Below are 27,142 nucleotides of genomic sequence, written 5' to 3' on the forward strand. Positions count from 1 at the left end.
TTCTTGAAGAAATAAGTACTCATGAAAGGTTATATGTCATATGGACAGGTGTATTTGATAAATGTGAGCTAAGGGGCAGAACCAGCAATTATTTGAGTTCAAAGGAGGCTGTGATGACTCTGGACTGGAGTGGTCTAGCAAGAGTTTGTATAGGAGTAAAAAGGCCTTGAAGGATGGGTAGGTTTCAGATAAGTAGAGGATTGGAACCAGTTATTTGTGCAACATTTATTAAGTACCTGCTTTGCACCAGGTATTATATTAGACATTGGGGAATTAAATATATTAAGTTAGATAGATTCTCTTGGAGTGCTGGCAGTCTAGAGGAGGAGACATTATTGTAATAAATAATACAGTGAACTAGGTACAAAGTGCGGTTGGAGCTGTAAAAAAGGGATTGACTATCTTACCTGGAGAGAAAGCATCACCAAGTCTTATGTTTTGAGGTGGGCCTTAATGGACAAGTAGAATTTCTCTAGGTAGAAGTTAGGTCTGGGTAGAGAAAATATTTTCTGGTAGCACAAACAACAGCAGGAAGGCATGGAGTTGTGTTTTTTCTTAAGCGTGAAATATGTGACAGTGTGTAAAGTGCTTGGCAAGTAATGGCAGGAGATGAAGTTGGAGGGATCTTTTGTACACCAGCTGAAAAGCTAGGACTTGAGCTAATAAACAGTATAACCTCTGAATGATTAACACAGGTTCTAGAGTTAGGCTGACTGGGTTCGAATCCTAGCTCTACCTTAATAACCTTTTTACTGTGGACAATATTCTTAATATCATTAAGCCTCAATTTTCTCATCTGTGAAGTAGAGGTAATGAAGTAATATTATGGGGGTTTTGGTGGATTAATGAAGATAGTCGAGGTAGAGTATGTACCACAGTGTCTGGCCTGGCACATGATAAGTATTCAGCAATGGTAGCCATCACCATTATTATTGTTGAAGGTTTCAAAGTAGAGGAATGATCCAATATCTTAGTTTTGAAAGCTAATATGGTATTGTGTAGAACAAAATGTTAGAAGAGAGGCTTAAATCAGGGTGTCAGAAGATTAATGGTGTAGTTCAAATACAGAATGACCAAGGCATGAATTAATGGAAAGAGAGAAACCAGATATGACACAACTTATGAGTAATATTAAATGGTAGATATATATTGGATCAGTTATTGGATATGGGAATGAAAGAGGTGGAAGAGCAAAACTTTTTAAAGGAAACAATAATCCAGCTAATTTTGCTTTAGGAATTGATTACATTGATTAAATTTAGAGGCAGAGATTAGAATGACATGTGAAGACAAATTGAGAAGGCCCCTGAAAATAAGTTCCAGGCCCTGGCCGGGTAGCTTGGTTATAGTGTTGTCTCAATACGCCAAGGTTGTGGGTTCCATCCCTATTCAGGACACATACAAAAATCAGTCAATGAATGCATAAACAAGTGGAACAACAGATTGATGTTTCTCTCTCTTCCTCTCTCTCTCAAAATCAGACAAAAATTTTTTTAAAAAAGAAAATAAGTTTCAGGCTTTTTTCCCCTTTAAGAAACTACCCAAAGTTTTTGAGTTGGTTAATCGAGCTGTGCTTTACACAGTCAAGGGGGAGAAAAAGTAGAGCTTAGATTTTTCTAGTACACAAAGTGGTAAGACCTTGACTTAGCTAACATTGATTGCAGTAATGGAGATGTAAGAAAATGAGCATATGAAGAACCAGTAGGACTTGGAGCTTAAAAAAACGACACTAAAATTTTAAGTCTGAGTGACAGAGAATGGTAATATAACAAAAATAAGCTGGGAAAGGGAATCAGTTTTGATGGGAAGGTATTGTATTCACAAAACCACCACAAATTAAAAGGAACCCGAAGGATACTTTGAAATTTTGAATACAGTACTATAGGATTTATTGAACCTTTTCCTTTAAGAGCATGTGGCCAATGCATGCTTCTACCTCTGGCGACCGTTTTTCATGATTAAGAAGACTTCTGATGAATCTTTTAGTTACAAAAGCATTGTCATTGTGTTAGTATAAGACAGATGGTACTGGATTAGCATTTGAAGATCTCAGTTGCAATCATGGCCCTACCATGGTTGTTAAGGTAGAGCTAGGATTCAAACCCAGTTAGTTGAAATACTTTGAGTCAAAACTGTTACCTCATTTGTGAGATGGAGATAAAACCTGCCCTATAAACACACAGGATGTCTCTGAGAATCATACAGGATTATGTATGTGAAAATACTTTATAAATAAAGCACTATGTTTTTATCGCTATAAATTAGTATCAAGATATACAAATATTTTAGGAGCTGTAGTATATCTTCAATTCAGTAAACACTTACTAGTTACCTATGTTCCAATCTCTAGGTATGTAGAGATGAAAGACAGCCCTCTCCCTTCAAGGAGCTCATAAGCTCATGGGGGAAACATATTTACAGTGCAGTTGCTAAGTGCCATGATATAGGTGTGCATCTAATGTTATGCTATGGAACCACACAGGAGGTGGTGACCTTAACCTTGTCTGGAAACATTAGGAAAATTTTTCAATAATGGGAACACTGAAATGAGTTTAAGTACAAGGAGAAATTAGGCAAAAGATAGGAATAGTGTACCCCCAAACAGGCATGCAAGGTAAACATTTTAAATAAAACGATGTAATTTAAAAAATGAAAATAAAGTGTCCATAGTGTAGGATGTATGTGGAACGTGAGATAGTGCAAAAGATGAGGGTTGGAAATGTAGGGAAGGGTCAGATCACAGAATCTTGTATGCCATGTTTGGATAAAGAATTTAGATATTATGTCATGAAACCTGTCTTGAAACAAGAGAATGCTGAATTTTTTAAAATGTTTTTATTGATTTTAGAGAAAGAGGAAGGGAGAGAGAGAGAAACATCTGTGTGAGAGAGTAATATCAATTGGCTACCTCCTGCTTGCCCCCAACTGGGGATTGAGCCTACAGCCCTGGGTATGTGCCCTGACTGAGAATTGAACTGGCAACCCTTTGGTGCTCAACCAGCTGAGCCACACCAGCCAGGGCAAGAATGTTGAATTTTGGAATAAGTATTCTGATTATTGTGGAGTATGGGAATAATTGAAAAGGTCGTAGTAATTCCAGGAGGAGTGGGGGAAATTCCCTCCCCAGTTTTCCAGGACCAAAGGAAAATAGACAAAAAGTGAGAAGATGAAGATATCCGTTGTAGATTACTTTTTCAAGAAGCTTAGTTGTCAAGATAAGGGATAGCTACCTTTATATTTCTTCCTATCTCAGGGAAGAGGTATTCCTCCCATCCAATACTAAACATTCTATCTGTGCTCTGAATCCCATACCCCACGCATGTCCCCCTATTCTGTTTCTTCTGCCTCTGACTCTCCATTGGGTCTTTCCTTTGAGCAGATAAACATAGTTAAGTCTCTGATCTTAAAAATAACCCAGCCCAGCCGGTGTGGCTCTGTGGTTAAGCATCAACCTATGAATCAAGAGGTCGCCAGTTTGATTCCTGGTCAGGGCATATGCCTGGGCTCAATCCTCAGTAGGGGACGTGCAGGAGGCAGCTGACCAAAGTTTCTATCTCTTTATCCTTTTCCCTTCTTCTCTCCCTAAAATCAATAAAAACATGAAAAAACAACACAAAACAAGTAATTCTCCCTTACTCCTCATTCCTATATATTGTGAGTTTCATATGAGAGATGACTAGAAGTTTAACAAAGGCAGGGACTTCAAAGGAGGAGGTGTTTTTTGCCTCAGTGAAGTGATGATGTTGGAAGTGGTAATGGGGAGCTAAAGACTGAACTTTTTTTCTCTGCTGGAGTAGTGGAGTGTGGATTAATGAGGAGTGTTCACTTTGAAAAATGTGTTTGAGAAAATGTCCTTCAGGGGAACTAAGATTTAATTAAGCTAGAGAGATGAAGACAAGAGTTCTTTGAACAAAGAGTAAAATGGGGGCGGGGAGGGGTGGATTTTTTTTTGTTGTTTTTGTTTTTTGCTTGTGATGGGAATTTTAGAGGCCTCAGTAAAAAAGATTCAGAGAGAGGAGAACAGCCAGAGGATGGCATGGAATAAGTGAAAGAAATACAGAGAGCCCAGCCAGTGTGGCTCAGTGGTTGAAAGTTGACCTATGAACCAGAAGGTCATGGTTTGATTCCCCATCAGGGCACATGTCCTGGTTGTGGGCTTTATCCCCTGTAGGGAGCATGCAGGAGGCATCCAATCAATAATGCTCATCATTGATGTTTCTATCTCTCTCATCCCCCTCCCTTCCTCTCTGAAATCAATAAAAAAAAATTTTTTAAGTTAAAAAAAAATACAAAGAAAAATTCAGAAGTATAGATGACAGGGGGGACTTCATTTTACGTCGTTGCCAATAGCACATGCATCTGAATGGCACTTTGGAGTAAAGTTGTTCATTTGGCACCGGCTGCAACCCAATTGGTGTTGGAAGCCTCAGGGGGCCTAATCGTTTGCAGCCTTTGCTTATACTTGGGGAACAGGATTAATTTTCAGGATTTCTTACTCAGTAGTAGAAAAAGTAAGATCTCTGTCCCTCCCACATCCCTGATCAATCTGTGTTCCTGGTTTATTTTTCCAACTTCCTAAATTAAATCTTTTTTAGCACCAGTACATTAAATCTGAATGAAATACCCTGTGAATGTTATTGATTACTAAGAAGATATGCTCATCATGGTAAAATTTGGGTTAAAGAAAGTTTTTGAACAGGACAGTTTGGTCAAAATGAGTATTATCAAATCAGGTTTGCTAGTGTTAGAAACTTGGTGATTTGATGTGATTTTATAGCCCTTTAGGTTGTTCCAGCTAATCCTCCATTTTAGCCATTTCAATTATTGATCATTTACATTACAATTACATACATTTATGTTCTGTTTTTTCCCTATCACAAATATAGAAGAGCAGGAAAAATACTCTGAAAATAAGGAGAAAAAATGTATAGGAAGAAAAACCTAGGAAAGCAGGAATAATGGACTGAAGATGAATTAGAAATAAAAAAGAAAAACCTCTTAAAAGCCTGAAAATAGATGGAAATGCTTTAAAATTAGAAGTTGCCAAACAAAGTAGTAATTTGAGAATATTAATTTTTAAAATATTTTTATTGATTGATTTTAGAGAGAAAGAGCGCCTGAAACATCGATTTGTTGTTTTACTTAGGTATTCATTGGTTGATTCTTGTATGTGCCCTACCGAGGGATCAAACTTGAAATCTTAGCATATTGGAATAATGCTCTAACGAACTGAATTACCCAGCTAGGGTGATAATATTAATTTTTGATGAAAAATATTGAACCCTCTATTGACCAATAGGGTCAATAATTAATACCTTATTAGGCCAAATTCTATTTGGTAAGTTTTCTTTTGCCTGATTAGACCACTTGCTAAAGCTCCTTTCCTACCTGCCAAAGAGCACATGCCTTTTTCCTCTTATTTTCTTATGTACTGATATATTAAAACATATTATTTTGAAACTCCCTGTTCTCCACTTTCAGTTTATGTTGTTAGAACAACACTGATCTTCCATAATTTTTACCTAACTTTTATCTAGGGTGGCATTTCTTCACTCCTTAACTTGTAACCATTCCTTAAAAGTATTCCAGCCCTGGCCTGGTTTTCTCAGTGGATAGAGCTTTGGCCTGCAGACTGAAGGGCTGTGGGTTCTATTCCCAGTCAAGGGCACATACCTGGTTGTAGGGCTCAATCCCCAGCCCAGGCAACCACTCGTTGTGTCTCTCCCACATCAATGTTTCTCTCTTCCCCTCCACTCTCCACAAAAATCAATGGAAAAAATATCCTCAGTTGAGGACTTAAAAAAATCTATATTAATAAAAGGGTAATATGCTATTTAGACCAGATTTCTTCCAGACGTCCTTCCGGACAAAGCCCTGGTGGTAGGGGCTGAGGCAGAGGTGGTTAGGGGCAATCAGGCAGTAGGTAGAGTGGTTAGGGGCAATCAGGCTGGCAGGGGAGAGCGGTTAGGGGCAGTCAGGCAGGCTGGCAGAGGTGTTAGGGGCGATGAGGCAGGCAGACAGAGGTGTTGGGAGTGATTAGGCAGGCAGGCAGGCGAGCAGTTAGGAGTCAGTGGTCCCAGATAACGAGAGGGTGCAGGCCAAGCTGAGGGACCCCCTCCTCCGTGCACGAAATTCGGCCTCTAGTAAATAAATAAAAGGTATCCCAGCTGGTCCTGAAATGTAAAAGTGTGCCTTGAGTTGAAAAAGAAGTGAAAAAGCATAGGTCTGTAGATAACTTACTGATGAGCATGGAGGCAGTTTATACTCCACTCCCGCACCCCCCACCCCATAAATACATTTTGGCTCTTGGTTAAAGAGGGGGTAATACCTCAGTGTGACTTTCACAACATGCATGAAAACATGCAGTGTCAACTGATGACTGGCTGACTGGACCAAGATGGGTGGGGGCTTCCAGATAGATTTTTAAGAAGTTCTATATTTTGACAGAATTCATTTATTAGTGGAATTGTTGATTATTACTAAGTATACATAATCTAGAATGCAACCTCTTAAATAGTGCCTGTTTTCCTAAGTAAAGTGATTAACACATTGTTTTCGGGTAGTTTTTATCGCACGCTAACAGGTGGCACGGGCCATTTTTGCTAATTTTTTGCGCAAATGGCAACGTTCAGTAAAATTACAATAACTTTAGTTTAGGTATTTATACGTTACCCGCATCCTACCGCTAGTCTATAAAAAACGTATTAATACATGTCCCGCACTCTACTACACTGGTAGAATGTATAAATACTTAAAACGTATAAATACGTTTCCCGCATACAATGTGTTGAGAAATTCTCTTGGCCTAATGAGAAAAATATGATTTTATCTTGATCTCAGAAATTTATATTTAAGAAATATTTAAACTTCTCATTTTTGTGTCCCCAAAGTAACTTTTGATTTACTGAGTAAACAATTGTTAATTTCTGTAGCTTTTAAACAGTTGGTTTACTGATGAAGGCAAATTTAGTTATATCATCCTATATAATAAAGAGGTAATATGCAAATTGACCCTCACTCCATATGCCGTCACAAGATGGCTGTGCTCGCAGCAGAGTCAGGGTTCCCGTAACACAAGATGGCTATGACCACAGTGGAGGCAGGATTCCCATAACGAGCCATAACAAGTGATCAGTAGGGACCTGAGGTTGCGTGGCACCGGGCCGGGGAACCTCAGGCCGCACCCCCCGTCCTGGTGCCAGGCTGGGGGACCTGAGGTTGTGCCCCCGGCCCAGCGGGCTTAATGGGGGACCTCAGGCTGCGCCCCTGCCCAGCAGGGCTTGAAGGAGGACCTCAGGCCACGCCCCCTGCCCCAGCGCCAGGCTGGGAGACCTCAGGCCGCACCCCATGCCAGGCGCTGGGCTGGGGGACCTCAGGCTGTGCCCCCCGACCCAGTGGGGCTTGATGGGGGACCTGAGGCTGCGCCCCCTACCCGGCGGGGCTTGACGGGGGACCTGAGGTTGCACTCCCTGCCCAGTGGGGCTTGACGGGGGTGGGGCCAGCTGGGTCTGGGTCTCACGTGATTTCAAGGTGCACGCAGGTGGACGGGGGCTTGACTCTGGGTCCCACGGTGTGCCCCAGACTCTGACAGGAGGAAGATTTTCATATACATTTTACTAATTTTCTTTCATCTCTGACACTTCTATTATAGAGAAAGGGCAAATAGCAATGTTAATACATTTCCTCTAATTATTCCCTTTTAATGTGCACAAATTTCATGCACCGGGCCACTCGTATATAATAGTTTGTGTAATTTTTTAAAATACATTTTTTTAAATATATTTTATTGATTTTTTACAGAGAGGAAGGGAGAGAGATAGAGAGTTAGAAACATTGATGAGAGAGAAACATCAATCAGCCGCCTTCACATCTCCCACTGGGGATGTGCCTGCAACCCAGGCACATGCCCTTGACTGGAATCGAACCTGGGACCCTTCAGTCCACAGGCCGACGCTCTATCCACTGAGCCAAACCAGTTTCAGCCTTAAAATACATTTTTATTGATATCAGGGAGAGGGAAAGAGGGAGAGAAACATTAACAATGAGAATCATTGATTGGCTGCCTCTTGCACCCCCCTTTGGGGATTGAGCCTGAAACCTTGGGCTTGTGCCCTGACCGGGAATGGAACCAATGACCTCCTGGTTCATAGGTCAGTGCTCAACCACAGAGCCATACCAGCTGGATTTTTTAATCTTTAGTTGGAGAAAAACATATTTTAGCAGAGGTTTTTATTTTACTAGAATCTAGAAATAGTATATTTGGGGGAATTAAATGTATTCAATGCCTGTTTCAGGTAGTAAAAAGAAATGGGAATAAATGTATTCTAATCAAGGGGAAAAAAGCAAGTTCAAGTTTTGTTTTACTAAGTGTCAAAACAAAGAAGAAGAAAGCAAGAGGGATTGGTGATTTCAGAATCTTTTAGAAGTGGTTGACAGTCCCTCTACATCAGTTCTTATCTCACTTCTAAGGGATTGAGTTTTTCCTAAAATTTTTTTCCTCATATGCACTTTTAAAGGATCGAGTTCTTTTTTTCCCTTGTATGAGAACGTGCTTATTTATTATTCTTCCTTCCATAATTAATGTAATTCTAGCCCAGCCCCCTTCTTTAGTTACTCCAAGTTATGAAATATGAAGAAGCAGTTGTTCCTATATATTTCCAGTCTTCTATATAATAATTGCTAATCACAATGAAACATTAAGAAAATACTGTAAACTGTATAGACATATGAGTTTTTTTCCCCCCAAAAAGTTTTAGTTCAGAAAAGAGGGAGCTGCCTTACATTTGGTCTGTATGTAGACTCTTACTATAAATTTCTCTTTATTTTGAAAAACAAAGTAGTATTTGATAAAGAGCCTAAAACAACTTCAGTGATCTTGAATGCATAAAGAACTCACTTGTTGGATTCAGTGAAAAATGCATCAAATAAACTTAACAGATATATAGTAATTTTTGCTAGATATATGACTTCAAATTGTGCTAGATACCATTGAAAATATACCTTCCTGCCGAAACCGGTTTGACTCAGTGGATAGAGCGTCGGCCTGCGGACTGAAAGGTCCCAGGTTCGATTCCGGTCAAGGGCATGTACCTGGGTTGCGGGCATATCCCCAGTAGGAGATGTGCAAGAGGCAGCTGATCGATGTTTCTCTCTCATCGATGTTTCTAACTCTCTGTCTCTCTCCCTTCCTCTCTGTAAAAAATCAATAAAATATATTAAAAAATATATATATACCTTCCTGTTTTCTGTTCCATTTAAAAAATATCAGCTTAAAACAGTATAGTCGGTGATTACTTGTGTAAACTATATATATATATGTACTACAGGAGTAAAAAGGCCAATTATTTCAGTAGTTAAGACTGTAGCTTAGGATAAATTTTCAATGATCACTTTTACATATATTCAAAAAGTGCTTTTTCTCAAACAACTTAAATGGAAGTGAAGATAATTTGCTTTTAAAAAGTATTAGAGCCCTAACTGGTTTGGCTCAGTGGATAGAGCCTTGAGTGCCTGCAGACTCAAGGGTCCCAGGTTCTATTCCAGTCAAGGGCATGTGCCTTGGTTGCGGGCACATCCCCAGTAGGGAGTGTGCAGGAGGCAGCTGATCAATGTTTCTCTCTCATGGATGTTTCTAGCTTTCTATCCCTCTCCCTTCCTCTCTGTAAAAAAAATCAATAAAATATATATATATTTTTAAAAGTATTAGATGACTTAAAAAAATGACTCCATGGTAAGGAATATACTGATGTTGAAGGTGTGTATAACTATTTCAAATGGGTGTTTTGTGAAACATGAAGGTAAGAGAAAAGCAGTATTTCAAAATTGTCATGATTTATTAATGTTTGAAATCTATGCATGCATCTAAATTAATTTAAATTTCATAAGAAAGCATTTGGCTGTTTTATCTATATCCCTAAAAGTTTCTATTCAAGTTGGCCAGAAAACAATGTTTTTTATATTCTTATTAGGAACATGGTGGATCACCTTATATTTGGGATTTCTGTCTATTCAGGCTTATGTAGTATTAAGTTATATTTATTGTACTTCATATAAGGTGAAAAGTGTATGATATGTTTTGAGAGTTCTACCAAAAAAATGTTTTATCTTAAAGAAAAAAGCTCTGGTTATCCTGAAAGAACTTTAATTTTGTGAGACAATTCATTTCTCTAATAATTCTCAACATACAAAATGTTATATACTGATTAATAAAAAGAAGTATACTTTGCTCTTTTTTTAAAGGCTTTTAAAAAATTAAGACTTCTATCCAATAAATGAAGAACAAAAACCACCTTTTTATTTTTTACTCTTATTTACTTAGATCTATTTATTAGTTTTATGTTAATATAATATATAGTGATTTATTTTTTCTTAATTAAAATAAAATTGCAGCTGTCCCTTTCCCCCCAACACATCGCTTGACATCTGAAGAAGTATTTGATATGGATGGGATACCTAGGGTTGATGTTCTGAAGAACCATTTAGTAAAAGAAGGTCGAGTAGATGAAGAAATTGCACTTAGAATTATCAATGAGGGTGCTGCCATCCTTCGGAGAGAAAAAACAATGATAGAAGTAGAGGCTCCAATTACAGGTACATTTATTTATGTTTTGGATATTATTTTTTTATCACACCATTATTTAATTGCCTCGATATAGAGCTGTCTCCTTTTTAATCATAGCACATACTAAATTAATATTACATGGACATTATCTTGAAATTTACATTATTTTTTAAAGTTTTCCCCTATTTTCAGTGAATAAATATGATCCTAAATAATCTGAGTGCAGAAGTTAGTCTAATATGCTATTTTGAAGGTTTCATTGGTTGTATTGGCCATAATTCAGTTTGATTCAATAAATACTTATTTACTTTGCTTTCTGTCATTAGGGACAAATACCTAAATATCATATCAGATACCAAAGATAATTATTTAGAAGTCTACAGAAAGTATTGAGTTAGACTGGCGTTTTTACTGCCATCATTATAATTTTGTCATCCTAAGACACACATGGCTGATTTTCTAAAGAGAAGCTTTAGAAAATATAGATGAAAATTTTGTTGCTGGCTTCAAGTTTATTACTTTTGTTACATCTTGTTCTATATCTTGAGCACATGAACACTTGGGTACACAGCATCCCTATCATGATTCTTCATAGATGACTGCCTTCTCAGACATGTCTTGATAGAATTTATACTATCCCTTATGTAAAATAAATTAAAATTTAAGTAAAATTTGTTATTTCAGAGTGTGGTTTTTTTTCATATCTAATAATCTTCTTGTTTCAGTGTGTGGTGACATCCATGGCCAATTTTTTGATCTGATGAAACTTTTTGAAGTAGGAGGATCCCCTGCTAATACACGATACCTTTTTCTTGGTGATTATGTGGACAGAGGTTATTTTAGTATAGAGGTAATAATCATGTACTGTCATTTGATTTGCTTTTAAGTGTTATCATAGATGATTTTCATTAATTCCTAGTAAAATAAATTTCTTAAAGTACCTGTGTTGGGTTCTTCTTAATACCTCAGTATTTTCTGATGTTTTTAGTTAAAGCTACTATTTATTCCTCTTCTGTTATTCAAAATAATCTATTAATTTCCCTGTATTACTCTGTTTATATAATTGCCATTTTTCTCAGTGGAAATTATAAGCAAACTGAGGGGTCTATATTGCCCTGTTATCTAGTAGCCCTAAGGAGTTAGTGCTATTTCTCTCTCTTAGCCCTAAAGGTATTAATTAACCTGTGTGAAAGAAGAGTAATTGAATTTTCTCTGATTAAATAAAGCACATTATAATGCGTTTATTGCTTAAACCCTAGTACTTCTATTCCTCCTCCTGTAGCTCTTAAGACCCCTAGTATATCATATGGAATCCTGTGTATTCTGAAATTATTCATTTGTTTTTAAAAACTTAAGAGGCATTAAAATGACCCGTTGATTATCACTTAATGGTAGATGATTCTTTTTCTACTTTTACTTTTCTAATTATATAAATAAAATCAGGTTAAAATAGAACAATATGTATTTTCTAATATATCTCCTTTTTAAAATTTTTAAAAAATTTATAAGATTACATTTCGGGCATATAACATAATTTGACATTTATATACTCTCCTTTTTTGAATGAAAATGAGACTATATTATAATATTTTTCTGTAACTAGCTTTTTTTCACACACCCTTATACTGCGATGTATTCCAAGTCAGTAAATATAAATTTAAAGCATCATTTTTTCTTTTTTTAAAAATGTAAGTCTTTATTGTTGAAAGTATTACATACGTCCCCTTTTTTCTCCCATTGGCCCCTTCTAGTCTGCCCTATTGCCGCCTCCCCCCTTCCCAGGCCTTCACCACCTATTGTCTATGTCCATGGGTTATGCATATGTAATACAAGTTCTTTTGTTGATCTCTTCCCATCCACTCACATCCACCTTCCCTCTGCGATTTGACAGTCTGTTCTATACAGCATCATTTTTAATAGCTGCATTGTGTCCCATTGAATAAACAAACCACAATAGATTTAATAAGCTCCTTATTGTTAGATACTTAAGGTGTTCTGCAGTTTTTTTCCATTACAAATGATGCTTCATTAAGCCAAGTTATTTATGCATCTTTGCATACTTGCCCAATTATTTCTGTAGGACAGATTCCTAAAGGTAAAGTTGCTGGATAAAAGGTCTACCAATAGATACTTGTGTTGAGCATTTTATATGTTCCAAGCATGTTCTAAGGACTTAACACACATTGATTAATTTCATCCTTACAACAATGTTACGAGGTGAGTACTGCTATTTTATCCACTTTAGGGATGAGGAATTGCAGGCTTGGAAAGGTTAAGTAAACTTGCCCAAGGTCACATTGTTAGTAATAGCTGCAGTCAGGCAATCTGACTCCAAGCCTATGCTCTTAACCCACCTCTCCTGGTAAATATTGAAGACTTAACCTGGTGACTTTCCATGCTGATTACCATTGTTTATATCCCTTTCTTCAGTTTTTTTGTCAACCTCCCTGAAGTATGCTAGGATACCTAGTGGCCAAGGGGGTTCAGCACTCTGTCCACTGAAATTCGCTTAGGAACTTGATTATCCTGAGTACTTCCTCCCATTCATAGTTTCATTATCAGCCCCCTCAATCTTCCCTCAAGGCTTCAAGAAAAACAGATAATAGTCTTTAACAAAAAGACTGGGGGCTTTGACAAAAACAATAAACATTTTTAGGAAACTTAGTTGGTAACTGAACATGGTGGTATGTATGCCCTTGTAGCTGACTCTTAATACATTTTGTTATAAAAGGAAAATAACAAAAAATCAAAATATGCAAGGACAGGTAATTCTTTAATAAATATTTTTTAATAAGTATTTTTCTGGTTTAATTCTTCTTGTGAATAAAATGAAGGTGTGAATAGTTACATATTTCAGTAGACCTTAACTTGTTAAAAATAAAGTTTGTTTTTTTCTTTTTATATATGTAATATAAACCAAGATTATTTCCATAGTAAATAGTCCTTCCTTATTTTTTTAACCAAATAAGTAAAATGTGACTCTGTTTCTTATGTTAAATCTATTTAGAGAAAGTATTAGTTTATTACAAAATAAACATAAACATGGCTATTTCCTTCATTAGGTAGCATGGCCTAATGCTTAACATCAGAGGATCAGAATATTATCTCCATTACTTACAAGCTTCATGATTTTGGACAAGTTACTTAAACTCTGCTTTAGTTTCCTCAGTTGTAAAATAGAAATAATATTACATCATAGGGTTAGAGAAATAAGTGAGCAGGATTAATTTTACAGTGCTTGATACATTGTAAGTACTCAATAAATGTTAGCGGCTATAATTTTTTACATTATTATTTGTTGATCTACCTAAGAAAGAGACCAACCTGCTAATTGCTTTTACAGCAAACAATTTGTAAATCTAAAGTAGTTAAATAGATTGACTCATTCATTCAACAAATATTTATTGATCTTTTTCTGTTGGCTAGGTACTTTTCTAGGAGTTTACATTTTAGTTAGGAACAAAGAAAGAAGATAATAATGAGTAATAGAGAATGTAAGTGTAATAGGGTTAGAGGAAAAGGAGCAATGATCAAGCAACTAAGTTAAACACAAATATAAGATAAATTCACTGGAAACATTTTCTTTTGCAGTGTGTCTTATATTTATGGGTCCTGAAGATACTATACCCAAGCACATTATTTCTTCTGAGAGGCAATCATGAATGCAGACACCTTACTGAATATTTTACCTTTAAACAGGAATGTGAGTACTGCCATCAGAAATATTTTCACTTCCTCATTCTTTTTGGGTGACATGGATAGTAAGAGTTTGATGATTTTGTAGTATAATATATAAGAACAGATTTTGTGTACAAACATGTAAAGAATTGAGGAAGATTGTCAGGAACTCTCTAGTGTTTAATGGCATTTTATTCTAACATATGTACTTAAGAACAGTTTTGAGTTTTATATATAGTAATATTAACAGGAAGGATAAAACTAAAATGAAATTGTTGTTGCATTGACAATTATTGTCCCCCAATATTGAGGCATTCCTATGAAATTTCTTAACAAATTGTTCATCCTGTCATCATTGCAGATTTTTTGAAACATGCTATTAATGAATTGGCATTCTTAGCCTGTAATGTGTACCCCATTTCTCTCTTAAATTATTATAGCAGTGGTAATCGAATAGTTATAAGCAATCACATGGTATAGAACAATGTTTGGCCATTTTTCACACCTTATAGCTAGCTGTGTGGTTGTTAAGTTAATAATTAAACCTCAGAGTTAAGTTCTAAAAATAGGTAATTTCAGAATTATTGAGACTCAGACATGATTCAGTAAAGATCATATTAGTAGAGACTTCCAGTAAAGGAAGAAAAAGTGGTAGGTAATTGCAGACGAGGCAAAGTCATATAACTTCAAGGATCAGGCAGATAATCTAAATAAATATGAGAAAGTCCATGCCTTACCTAAAAGCAATCAAATTAAAATTTGCCCTAAAAGCAACCAAGCAATCAAATTAAAATGTTTATTAAATCACTAGAGGCTTGGTGCACGAATTCCTGCACCAGTGGGGTCTCTCAGTCTGGCCTGCGGGATCGGGCCAAAACCAGCTCTCCGACATCCCCTGAAGGGTCCCAAATTGTGAGAGGGCGCAGGCCGGGCCAAGGGACCCCACCGGTGCACGATCGGGATTCAGGAGGGACATGGGCGGTTGGCCAGCCAGGGAGGAACCATGGGAGGGCTCCAGGGCATGTCTGGCCCATCTGCTCAGTCCCGATCGACCAGACCCCAGCAGCAAGCTAACCTACCAGTTAGAGCATCTTCCCCCTGGTAGTCAGTGCACGTCATAGTGACTGGTCGACCGGTTGACTGTCTGCCCCCTGGTGGTCAGTGCACATCATAGCGAGTGGTTGAGCGGCCTTAGCATATCATTAGCATATTACACTTTGGTTGAACAGATGACAAGACACTTAGCATATTAGGCTTTTATTATATAGGATAATGCTGGAAAACAGGTCTAATAGACTATCCATTTAGGACCTCTGGTGGCTGGATATAGATTTTCTCATTTGAATGTTACAATATTAAAAAGGAAAATAGGAGCTAAGCTCCCTCTCCTTAAATAATTAACAAACTACTCACCCAAATTCCACCAAAAACAAACTATCTAGGCATTTAAAGGTATAAAAGAGTAAAAGAATAGTATGCTATCTTAAAAGTAAATGACAAGTTTGATTTGGTAGAGTTTTGTCTTGTGTTATATTGACTTTCAGCTTCACTGCCCATTTTAAGCATTGGTTATGGACTTGAACCCCTTTGTTTCTTCAACATATGAAAAAGATATTTCTTTTATTTATGTTTTAATTGGATTGACCTTGAGTTTTGTAGTTATGATGTAGTAGTCTTGCTTATAACAACAAAGTAGTCACTGACACTTAGAATAAAATAAAATATTAAAACTGTTTTAGCTTTAAGTATAGTTCTAATTTTGCTTTACTTGGCCTGAAAGGTGAAGGGTTGAGCTATTTTTAGAGATTGAACTTATTTTTAGTAATATTTTATGACTATCTGCTGCATACCCAAAATAAATTTAGAAGAGCAAATATTTTGTATAAGACCGATAACATTGATTATCTTTGTTGATTTTTATAGAGCAAGATGCTTGCTTCACTCTTTATTGTGTTTAATTCTGAGATTTTGCTCATCATCACAGTCATGATACCATTTTATAAATTCCTCTTGCTGCCTTTTATAGTCACCCCTTCACGTGTTCTCAACCTCTGGCCCCCACTTGGCTATTCTCTGTCTTTAGTTTCCTTGCCTTTGTGTTAATAGTCAAGTACACATGTTTTCAAAATGATCAACTAGTAATATAATTTTCAATTTAATTTTTTCTTTTTCTAGGTAAAATTAAATATTCAGAAAGAGTCTATGAAGCTTGTATGGAAGCTTTTGATAGCCTGCCTCTTGCTGCACTTCTAAACCAACAATTTCTTTGTGTTCATGGTGGACTTTCACCAGAAATCCACACACTGGATGATATTAGGAGAGTAAGTACATAGTTTAATTCCAAGGTTGACTCCTATCTTTAGTACTTTGTTGGATGGAAAGTAGATGCTTCAAACTTCTCTTCACTGCTAATATTAGGTATGATAAAAATTAGTATACTGATATTTTAAGGAAATACCTTCTAACCATTCAAAACAATGTGGTATGGACAGTATTCAAAGTTGGTATCGCTTTCCTATGTCTATTCTGTTCTCACTTTTTGACAAGTTATTTCTGTTTCTTTCTTTCTTTTCTTTCTTTCACAGTTAGATAGATTCAAAGAGCCACCTGCATTTGGACCAATGTGTGACTTGTTATGGTCTGATCCTTCTGAAGATTTTGGAAATGAAAAATCACAGGAACATTTTAGTCACAATACAGTTCGAGGATGTTCTTATTTTTATAAGTAAGGAAAAATATCCAAGCTTAATCAAGTTTTAGTTGTTAAAATAGAATATGCTTCACATAGAAAACCATTATTTTACTTAATTTACTCTTTTCCCCCCACAGCTATCCAGCAGTATGTGAATTTTTGCAAAACAATAATTTGTTATCGATTATTAGAGCTCATGAAGCTCAAGATGCAGGGTAAGAATTCTGTTTCCCTGACCCAAATTAACACCTTATGTACAAATCAAACTTAGTAACAATGATTGATGCTTTACGATGCATATTAAGCTATTTGTTTTGCAGCTATAGAATGTACAGAAAAAGTCAAACTACAGGGTTCCCTTCATTAATAACAATTTTTTCGGCACCTAATTACTTAGATGTCTACAATAATAAAGGTAAGATGTTGTTGATAAAAAAAAAATTGTTAAACAACTTAGCATTTTAATTGACTTTATTTTTTAAAAAAATATAATAGAAAGCGGGCATTGTTTGAATCTATAACTACCCAAATCTCCTTATAAAAAGGTGTAAGATATAAGGGAGGGGTGAGATCAAGAAATAAAAATCCAAAATGTAAAACTTAAGTCATATGTAACCATTCCACAACTTGTTACTTACAAAAGCTGTCTTGTAAAAGAATGCTAAGTTAAGTACGTCAAGCAAAACCAAATATGATTTTTTTCAAACTTCCCTTTCTTAAATCTTTCCCCTTATAATCAAGAGAATGTTTTCTTGTTTACATAAAGCTACTGCTGCTGCTTTGACCATTTCGTGTGTTTATATTGTATAGTTGTTTAGTTTATCATGTTTCTTGTTTTATGTTCACTGATCTGGGTTCTCTTTCCCTTTCTTATTTCCTTCTTTTACCTCCACAGTCTTATCACTGCCCCATGAAGATTTGTAATTGAGCTTTCTTTGATTCATTTGCTCAGACCTCCTTTCAGTGATACATTCTTCCCTTTCTTTTTACTGTTTTGTCTTCCTTTTTATTAATTTTTTTTTTTTACCTTCTATTCCATTGGTTTCCATTCCCCCTCCTTCCCTTCAAATTTGAGCTGTGCATAATAGTAATTGGGTTTCACTTAACTTTGAACATTGCTATTTGACAGATGATATCAAAAGATTTTAATCTAGTTAAGTGTGTGCCAAGGTCATTGAAGATGAGCTTGAGTATGTTTACGTAGTTCACATTTTCAGAAGAGGATATTAAGTCAGCTCCTATTCTCTCTTGATGTGTCTGGAATTCAGTGTACTATGCCATAGTTTCAAGGATCAGACTGGAGTGGATGTGCCAGGAAGAAAGAACAGACTATAAAAGTACATTTAGGGAGATAATGAGGTCATTGTTAAATATGGGTCCTGGTTTGAGTTCAGAAGAGGAGCAGAGTGTGAGAAGGAGTTCTTTGGATGATTGGAGGTGATGGTTAAAAGATTAAACCATTTGCCAGAGGTGATCAAACTTTAGAATGCTATATAATAACTTTGATACAGAATGTGCTGCAGGAACTTAATACTATGTTAATTACCAAATCAACCAAACTATTGATGCTAATTGAGTTGTTCATCTTTAGAAGCTGGTATCAATGCAGCCTCTAACAATTGTGCCAGTGCTAAAATATTTAAAATTGTATTTTGGTTTGTAAATTTTTAGACTTTTGTAAAGATACCTTATGAGGTATGTCTTCATTTTTTAGGAGAAACCAACCTTAAGTTTTTATTACATTTTCAAGAACAGAATCAAATGTTACATTTAACTTTCTACTAGTGCCCTCATTTCTTAACTGTGACTTGCCCTTGTCAGTATTAACGAAGCTAGTGTTCAGTGCTCGTTTGACCACTACCTTACAGTTGTCCTTTGCCAGATTGACTCAGGAGGTTAAGGGATCACTTTTCTTAGTACTCAGAAAAGAAACTCAAACCATTGAATCTGTCTTGTCAAAATCAAATGTCTCTTGGTAGTTCTGAGTCTGTACATAGTGTTAATGATTTGAGTGCTTATGTGGTATGCGTATGTTTGTAATGTTTCATTCTCCATGTAAGACAATTTTCTAGATTCTCCTTTTTTTTTTAAAGCTGAAAGGTTGGTATCAGCTTTTAATTTCTGAGGCTAAATTTAAAATACTTTTATTTCATGGGAATTTCATAAAAGAAACAGACATGTTAGTTGTGATTCTATATTAGCCAGAATCTCAAATCTTGGAATTTAACATCTGCATTTCAGTGCTTTTTATTCAAATGAAAAAAAGTCTCCACATAATTATAATACCTGCAAAGTATTTTATACTTTTATGTATTTTCATGCAAAATACATTTTTCTCTGATCTTAAAACAAACCTCTGAGGTAGGCAGGTTGGACATACTAGTCCTTTATGTAAATGAGAAATAGATTAATTAAATAATTTACCAAGCATGGTGAAGCTAGTATGTACTGTAGCTTAGATTAGAACCTAGCCCATCTAACATACATCAATTAATTTAAGATAATATTTATATTAATATATTGAAACATAAGAAAGATACCTAAAATTGAGATGAATATGTTATCTTTAAGTTATTTGGCTATACTATTCCCTCTTCTGGTACTGTAGGGGTGGGTTTTTCTAAATGAAGTAAAATATTTCTTTGTAGTAGTTTCACTTGATTTTCCATATTAAATGAAATAAATATATTTACATTTATAAATAAAATGTTTCACATTACATTTTTTTGTTTTCTGTTTTGTTTTTCTTTATTACCATTCAGCTATCCTATTCAAGTTGCCTACAACTAAAAAGACCCTCTTAAATTCCCGTAACTTAAATGAACTTTTAAACCTAGAAAATTGTTCATTGCCATTCTGTGTTTCCTCTGTAAATTGAGTTTTCACAATTTTGGATTTAATAAAAGTGTATATTTATCATTGGATTATAAAGTAAAACAAACATTTAGAAAAGAATAGAATATTTATTAATAATAACAAAATTTGACTATGCCCTAAATAAAAGTGTTAAAAAACAGAAAATGTGTTATTAAAAATTAGTGCCTACCTCCCTCTACTAGCCCTCATTCTACTCACCCCTTGATTCCTCACCCCATTAAAAAGATATTTTTCTGCTTTTATGTGTTTTAGACTTTTGGAGCTAAACACAAATTGTTACATTGACATTTATACTTATCTTGCAGCTGCTGTATTAAAGTATGAAAATAATGTGATGAATATTCGACAATTTAACTGTTCTCCACATCCTTACTGGTTGCCCAATTTTATGGATGTCTTCACGTGGTCTTTACCATTTGTTGGAGAAAAAGGTATAATTTTAATTTTAAAAAATTGTTTTATTACTGTTACATTTACTCCAGTTTGCTATTGCAGGCATATACTTGCTAAAGAAGCTGAAGTCTAGTTTCACTGTGGGTACAACTCTACTTGTGTCAGTGGGTGTGGATATGAAGGCCTCAAAGATATTTTAGTTAGCTGTTTACAGCCTCCATGGGAGTGTGTCTGGGGGATTGGGAGAAGACTTATAAATAGCCCAATGTTGTCTTCAGCTGTTGGGTTTTCTATCTTTTTTTCTTTAGCTTAAATCTTTTATGAAGTTGTAGAGGGATAGCTTTGCTTTGTAAAAGACACTGTTGTATGTTTTAACAACAATTTTTGGGAATGTGACAGCAATTCATGGGAGAATTTAATAGGCCTTGTTTTGGGCAATGTTAGTCATTTTATAGCAATTCTGTACTCTGAGAAAAATAAAGAAAAATTCGGGTTCTAACTTAATATTTTATATAAAAATATGCATGTATGCAATTTTAGTGGTGCTTCTCTAATAATTTAGAAGAATATCTATTGGTATATACTTAATAGGCTTTTAAAGAGAATATAAATGCTATTTAAGAAGTTTTGTTTCTATATTTTGTCCTTGTTCTATAGAATTCTTAAGCTTACATTATCACATTCTCCTTTTCCAATTTTGCGTTAATTTTTCCACAAGGCAATGCCTTAGTTTCCATATGTGGAAGAGTATGAGAGTACAGACATGATTGGAAAACATTTTGTTCTATAACCTTCTCTATTTTTTCTCACCTCTTTCATGTTACAAAATGTTTCTTTCTGTTTTAGATATGGTATTTTTGCCGGCAATTTTTGGTTCTAAAATTTAGAGTTAATACTTAAACTGTGCATGTCAAACTGGTTTTTTTGTTTTGTTTTTTTTAGATTGCTTTCAGTCTTTGTCAGTTACTTAATAGGTCAGCATTAAATTAATATAGAGATAGAATTACCCACTTTAGCATTTGAGAAGGGGGCCAGTAAAGGGCTTAGGTGCAAGGGATGGATTACACTATAACCTTCTATCTTTGGTATATGAGAAATAGTTCAATCATAGCATCATCAGGCTAAAGTAATTTAAGAATTCATCTTGCTCATTCTCCTATCTCCAAGCTAGACTGCAACTCAACTATTCCAATACTAGAGGCCCGGTGCACAGGTTTGTGCACTGGTAGGGTCCCTCGGCCTGGCCTGCAGGGATCGGGCCAAAACTGGCTCTCCTACATCCCCCGAGGGTCCTGGATTGCAAGAGGGCACAGGCCAGGCCGAGGGACCCCACCAGTGCACGATTAGGGCTGGGGAGGGACCACAGGAGGGCTCCAGGGCGTGTCCGGCCCGTCTTGCCCAATCCCAATTGGCCAGACCCCAGCAGCAAGCTAACCTACCAGTCGGAGCGTCTGCCCTCTGGTGGTCAGTGCATGTCATAGCGGCTGGTTGAATGGTCGGACATGTAGCATATTAGGCTTTTATTATATAGGATAATATCAGTGGAATGGGGGGTAGAGAGAGCAGGAAGGATAAAGTAAAAGGAATATGGACATTTTATAAATTCTAATTTGATTCTCTGATGTTTCCACAATAAGGAAATATTTACACCTAATTGCTATAAGTGTTTAAACAAGGAAAGAACTAGTTGAGAATAGTTTTTCTCAAGTAATGTATCTATAAAAAATCAGGACATCAAAAAAAAAGGGGGGGGGGAGACCAAAAAACCAGGACATCACAGAATTTTAGAGCTCATGATGAACTTAACAATCATGTAGCCTAACTCCTTTTGAAAGATGAGAAAATTTAATCTTTCAGTTGATCTCTCATAAATGAAGATGGAGAACAGATTTCTATCAGTATTTCTACATTTGAAGTCTGTTACTAAGTGATCTTTTATTCTTCTTTTGCCACTCTAATTTTTTACTTATAGAGAGAGGAAGAGGAAAAGAGAGAGAGAAACATTAGTTGGTTGTCTCCTGCATGGGCCCTGACTGGGGATTGAACCCACAACCTGGGCATGTGCCCTGACCTGGAATCAAACCTGCCACCTTCTGGTGTACAGAATGATGCCCCAACCAACTGAGCCACACCATCCAGGGCTTTCTTTTGCCACTCTAAATCATCTTATCCTATCTAATAAAAGAGAAACATGGTAATTAGTGTACGACCGCTACCCTTCCCATTGGCTAATCAGGGCGATATGCAAATTAACTGCCAGCCAAGATGGCGGCCGGCAGCCAGGCAGCTGGAAGCGAACATGAGGCTTGCTTGCTTCAGTGATGGAGGACTCCAACGTTCCCCGCCTGCCGCTGCCGGCCTCTGAGCTGCAACTCTAAGCAACTATGTTACAAATATAGAAGCTAAACAAAACCCCAGAAACCTGCTTTAGTCACCGGGCTTCAGCCAGCAGGATCGCAACATTGTTTCAAATACAGAAGGTAAACAAAGGCCAGAAACCTGCTTTCAGCAGCGGAGGCCTAAGAGCTGGAGCCTCAGAGCTAAAGCTGGCCCAGAATTTTAAAAAAAAGAAAAAAAGGAGCGGTTGGGAGCTTCAGTCACCCGCCAGCCTGAAAACAGCCCTCAGCCCCTCACCCAGACTGGCCAGGCACCCCAGTGGGGACCCCCACCCTGAAGGGGGTGTGACCAGCTGCAAACAGCCATCATCCCCTCACCCAGGCTGGCCAGGCACCCTAGTGGGGACCCCCACCCTGATCCAGGACACCCTTCAGGGCAAACCAGCCGGCCCCCACGCGTGCACCAGGCCTCTATCCTATATAGTAAAAGGGTAATATGCCTCCCAGCACTGGGATCAGCGGAGCCACGAGGCCTCCGACACCGGGATCAGCGTGACGGGGCAGCACCCAAACCCCCTGATCGCCCTGCGGCTCTGTGTGATGGGGCGGGGCCACAACCTTCCTATCCACCCTGCTCTGTTTGTGACAGGGTGCGGCGCCCCAACCCCCTGATCGGCCCTGCTCTGTGTGTGACAGGGTGCAGCGCCCCAACCGCCCCCCCCCCCCACGGGCCCTGCTCTGTGTATGATGGGGTAGAGCCATAACCTCTCCATCGGCCCTGCCCTGAGTGTGACAGGGTGCGGCGCCCCAACCCCCTGATCCACCCAGCTCTGTGTGTGACAGGGGCAGTGCCCCAACCCCCCAATCAGCCCTACCCTGAGCGTGACTGAGGGTGGCATCGAAACCTCCGATCCGCCCTGCTCTGTGCATGACAGGGGCGGCACCCCAACTCCCCAATCAGCCCTGCTCTGAGCCCGACCAGGGGCTGCACCTAGGGATTGGGCCTGCCCTCTGCTACCCAGGAGCAGGCCTAAGCCAGCAGGTCGTTATCTCCCAAGGGGTCCCAGACTGCGAGAGGGCACAGGCCGGGCTGAGGGACCCCACCCCCCCCACACCCCCCCTGCCGAGTGCACAAGTTTTTGTGCACCGGGCCTCTAGTCTATACTAATAAAAGGGTAATATGCTAATTAGACCAGAAGACCTTCCAGACAAAGCCATGGTGGCGGGCCGAGGCAGAGGTGGTTAGGGGCAATCAGGCCAGGAGGGGAGGGCAGTTTCGGGTGAGCAGGCTGGCAGGGGGGTCAGTTGGGGGCCATGAGGGCAGCAGGCCGGCAGTTGGGGGCAATCAGGCCGGCAGTGAGGAGCAGTTGGGGGCCATGAGGCTGGCAAGGGAGGGCAGTTGGGGACTATGAGGCCGGCAAGGAGGGCAGTTGGGGGCGAGCAGGCTGGCCGAGGGGGGCAGTTGGTGGCCATGAAGCCGGCATTGGGGGGCAGTTGGGGGAGATCAGGCCAGCATTGGGGGGCAGTTCGGGGTGAGAAGGCCAGTGCAGGGGCAGTTGGGAGCGAGCAGGTTGGCAGGCAGAGTGGTTAGGGGCGATCAGGCAGGCAGGTGAGTGGTTAGGAGCCAGTGGTCCCGGATTGCGAAAGGGATGTCCGACGGTCAGTTTAAACCGGCAGTTGGACATCCCCCGAGGGGTCCCAGATTGGAGAGAGTGCAGGCCGGGCTGAGGAACACCCCCCCACCCATGCACAAATTTTGTGCACCGGGCCACTAGTCCTATATAATAAAAGGCTAATATGCAAATTGTCCCCTTCAACCCAGAGTTCAATCAGTAGGTGGGGCCAGCCAGCCAACCGCCTGTGGCCCCTCCCTCCGGTCGGCCTGGCCCAATAGGCCCTGATCAAGGTGGGCCGGCCAGACCCCACCCATGCATGAATTCATGCACTGGGTCTCTATTATAAGATCAGGAAGTATTCATCTTGACCATTTTTATTGTATATCTACGAATCTTCTCTAAATTACTCATGTCTTTCTAAAAATGTGAAGCTCAGGCCCTGGCTGGTGTGGCTCAGTTGGTTGGGCGTCATCTTGTGCCCCAAAAGATTGCTGGTTCAGTTCCCAGTTAGATCACATGCATGGATTGTGGGCTCGATCCTTGGTAGAGGGCGTGCAGGAGGCAGCTGATGGATGCTTTCTCCCTCTTTCTTCCTCTCTCTAAAAATCAATAAAAATACTAAAAATAAATAAAAATAAAAACGTGAAGCTTAAAATTTAATATTATATGCAATGTTGAGCACAGTAAGAAAATTTTCTCAAACTTGTTGCATATTTTTTCATTTTAATGCATGTTATTTATTTAGATAGCCTAACTACTTGATTCTAGTAAAACTTTTCTTTTGGTATGGAAAGCAGCAAATGATGTTTCATTTGTTCTACTTCAAATAAGCCAGTGTGACTTTGGTCTAGTTCCTGGGAAGCAACTAACATAAGCCAGAGCCTTCCTGAGAGGCTGGTTTAATCCTAAAGTTTGATACAAGCTGTGTTTTTAACCTTTTGAGGGCTTTTATTTTTCATTGAAAAATAAAGTTGGAATTTCCAACATGTACAAAGGCAGAGTGACTAATAAGATGAGTTCCCAATTACTCCAACAGTTATCATGGCCAATATTGTGTCATTTATATCCCCTTCCACTGCTCCCCAACACACACTTCAGATATTTGTAATCAAATCTCATCTGGGTTTTTTTTTTATATCTATAAATGTTTTAGAAAATGGAAAAGCGTTTATAGTAAGGATTCCTTTTTATTTTTATTTTTTTTAATATATTTTATTGATTTTTTACAGAGAGGAAGGGAGAGAGAGAGTTAGAAACATCGATGAGAGAGAAACATCGATCAGCTGCCTCCTGCACATCTCCTACTGGGGATATGCCCGCAACCCAGGTACATGCCCTTGACCGAAATCGAACCTGGGACCTTTCAGTCCGCAGGCCGATGCTCTATCCACTGAGCCAAACCGGTTTCGGCAGGATTCCTTTTTAGACTAACGTAACTGCACAAACAATTTTTAAATATAAAACAATTTTTTAAAAATTTATTTCAGAGAGGTAGGGGAGAGGGAGAGATAGAAACGCCAATGATGAGAGAGAATCAAGCTTCCTGCACACCCCCCACTGGTGATCGAGCCCTCAACCCGGGCATGTGCCCTGACCTGGAATCGAACTGTGACCTTTTGGTTCATTGGTCAATGCTCAGTCACTGAGCCACACTGGTTGAGCTAAAACCCTTTTGAGAATCTGATGAAAGGGACTTTTGCCCCAGAAAAATTCATGTACAAATATGCTTACATTTGTACATACACATAACATCTTCAGGACGCTGAAGTCAATTGGTTAGTCCCCTCGAGTTTATTGGCTCCAATTTAAGAACCTCTCTGTTCTAGAGGATCCACTATGTTGTGATCTTCCATAGAAGGTCATACTTGTAAGATTTATTCCTTTACCAGATGTTCTTTTGAAAGTGTGTTTTATTCAAGGTACTTAGGATACAAAAATAAAGTAAGATATGATTCTTTGCAGATTAATAAGGGATTTAAGCTACATAAATAATGATAAAATATAATACAGTGAGCAGTCTTAGACAAGCATAGTTTTATAGCAATTAAGAGAGAAAGGAGATTATATTTGTCAGAGGGATTAAAGTATCATTGGTCTGGGACTGGAAGAATGGTGGAATTGTGCTGGTACATAAGGGCATGAGAATTCTAGGTAAGAGAACTTCCTGAACCTGAGTCTGAAAGCAAGAAAGCATAAGGCCACTGACAAATGTTGAGGGGTTCAGTCTGATTAGATAGTAAGATGTATGGAGGACAGTAGAGGAAAATAATGAAAAGCTAAGTCATGTCTAGGTCATGAGGCTCTTGATCACCATTCAGAGAATTTGGAACTTTCATAAGTGGTGGGGAGCAATTGAAACAGAATATGACCATGATAGTTACTTAGAAAAATTATTTTGGTGAAATGGACTGGAAGAAAGACTAAAGGTTGGGAGACCTGTTATGAAGCTACACCAAGAATCAAATGGAAACATAATGAAGCTCTGGTAGGATTAGGAATGGAAAGCAGGGGAGAACTGTAAGAATTGTAGAAGTAGAATCAGTGAGACTTAACACTAATGCATGTTTAAGGGGAGGGAATGGTTAAAGATAACTTGGATGTTTTGAATCTGATAATGATATGACACTATCATTAACACCCTCTGATGAAAACCCCTGTTATTCTAGCAATCCCTCATTCTGGTTATATAAGCTTCATTGGAATCACTCAGCCTTTGACCATGTCTATTCTTTTTAGTCAGAGCCCTCCTTCCCTCTCTTCCTTCTTAGTACACCCTCAAACTCCTTTATCTCTTGTTTTTCTATTTCACTTGTCCTATAACTCGGCCCCAGTGAAGTCCAGCCATCCATTATCTCTGTTCTTATAGCCAGGGTATAGAGCACTGCTGAAGATATTTATACAGCCTTATAAATAGGTACCACCCTTTGATTTCTAGCATTAGCTGGGCTGTTAATATATATATATATATATATATATATATATATATATA

At 38.1% G+C, this 27,142-nt stretch overlaps 1 protein-coding gene across 3 annotated transcripts in view; it reads left to right on the plus strand.

The window, feature by feature from the left end:
- The window catches only part of PPP3CB (protein phosphatase 3 catalytic subunit beta), a 52,955-nt gene that overhangs the window by 6,261 nt on the left and 19,552 nt on the right, over nt 1–27,142 (plus strand). For all 3 annotated transcript variants that reach the window (XM_081105249.1, XM_081105250.1, XM_081105251.1), the window contains exons 2-9: nt 10,390–10,590; nt 11,287–11,411; nt 14,153–14,264; nt 16,415–16,560; nt 16,825–16,964; nt 17,069–17,146; nt 17,252–17,346; nt 20,114–20,239. In XM_081105249.1, the coding sequence (XP_080961375.1) occupies nt 10,390–10,590; nt 11,287–11,411; nt 14,153–14,264; nt 16,415–16,560; nt 16,825–16,964; nt 17,069–17,146; nt 17,252–17,346; nt 20,114–20,239 (1,023 nt within the window). The remainder of the gene's footprint in view (nt 1–10,389; nt 10,591–11,286; nt 11,412–14,152; nt 14,265–16,414; nt 16,561–16,824; nt 16,965–17,068; nt 17,147–17,251; nt 17,347–20,113; nt 20,240–27,142) is intronic.

Source organism: Myotis nattereri, assembly GCF_964212035.1.
Source record: "Myotis nattereri genome assembly, chromosome: 13".
Taxonomy (NCBI): domain Eukaryota; kingdom Metazoa; phylum Chordata; class Mammalia; order Chiroptera; family Vespertilionidae; genus Myotis; species Myotis nattereri.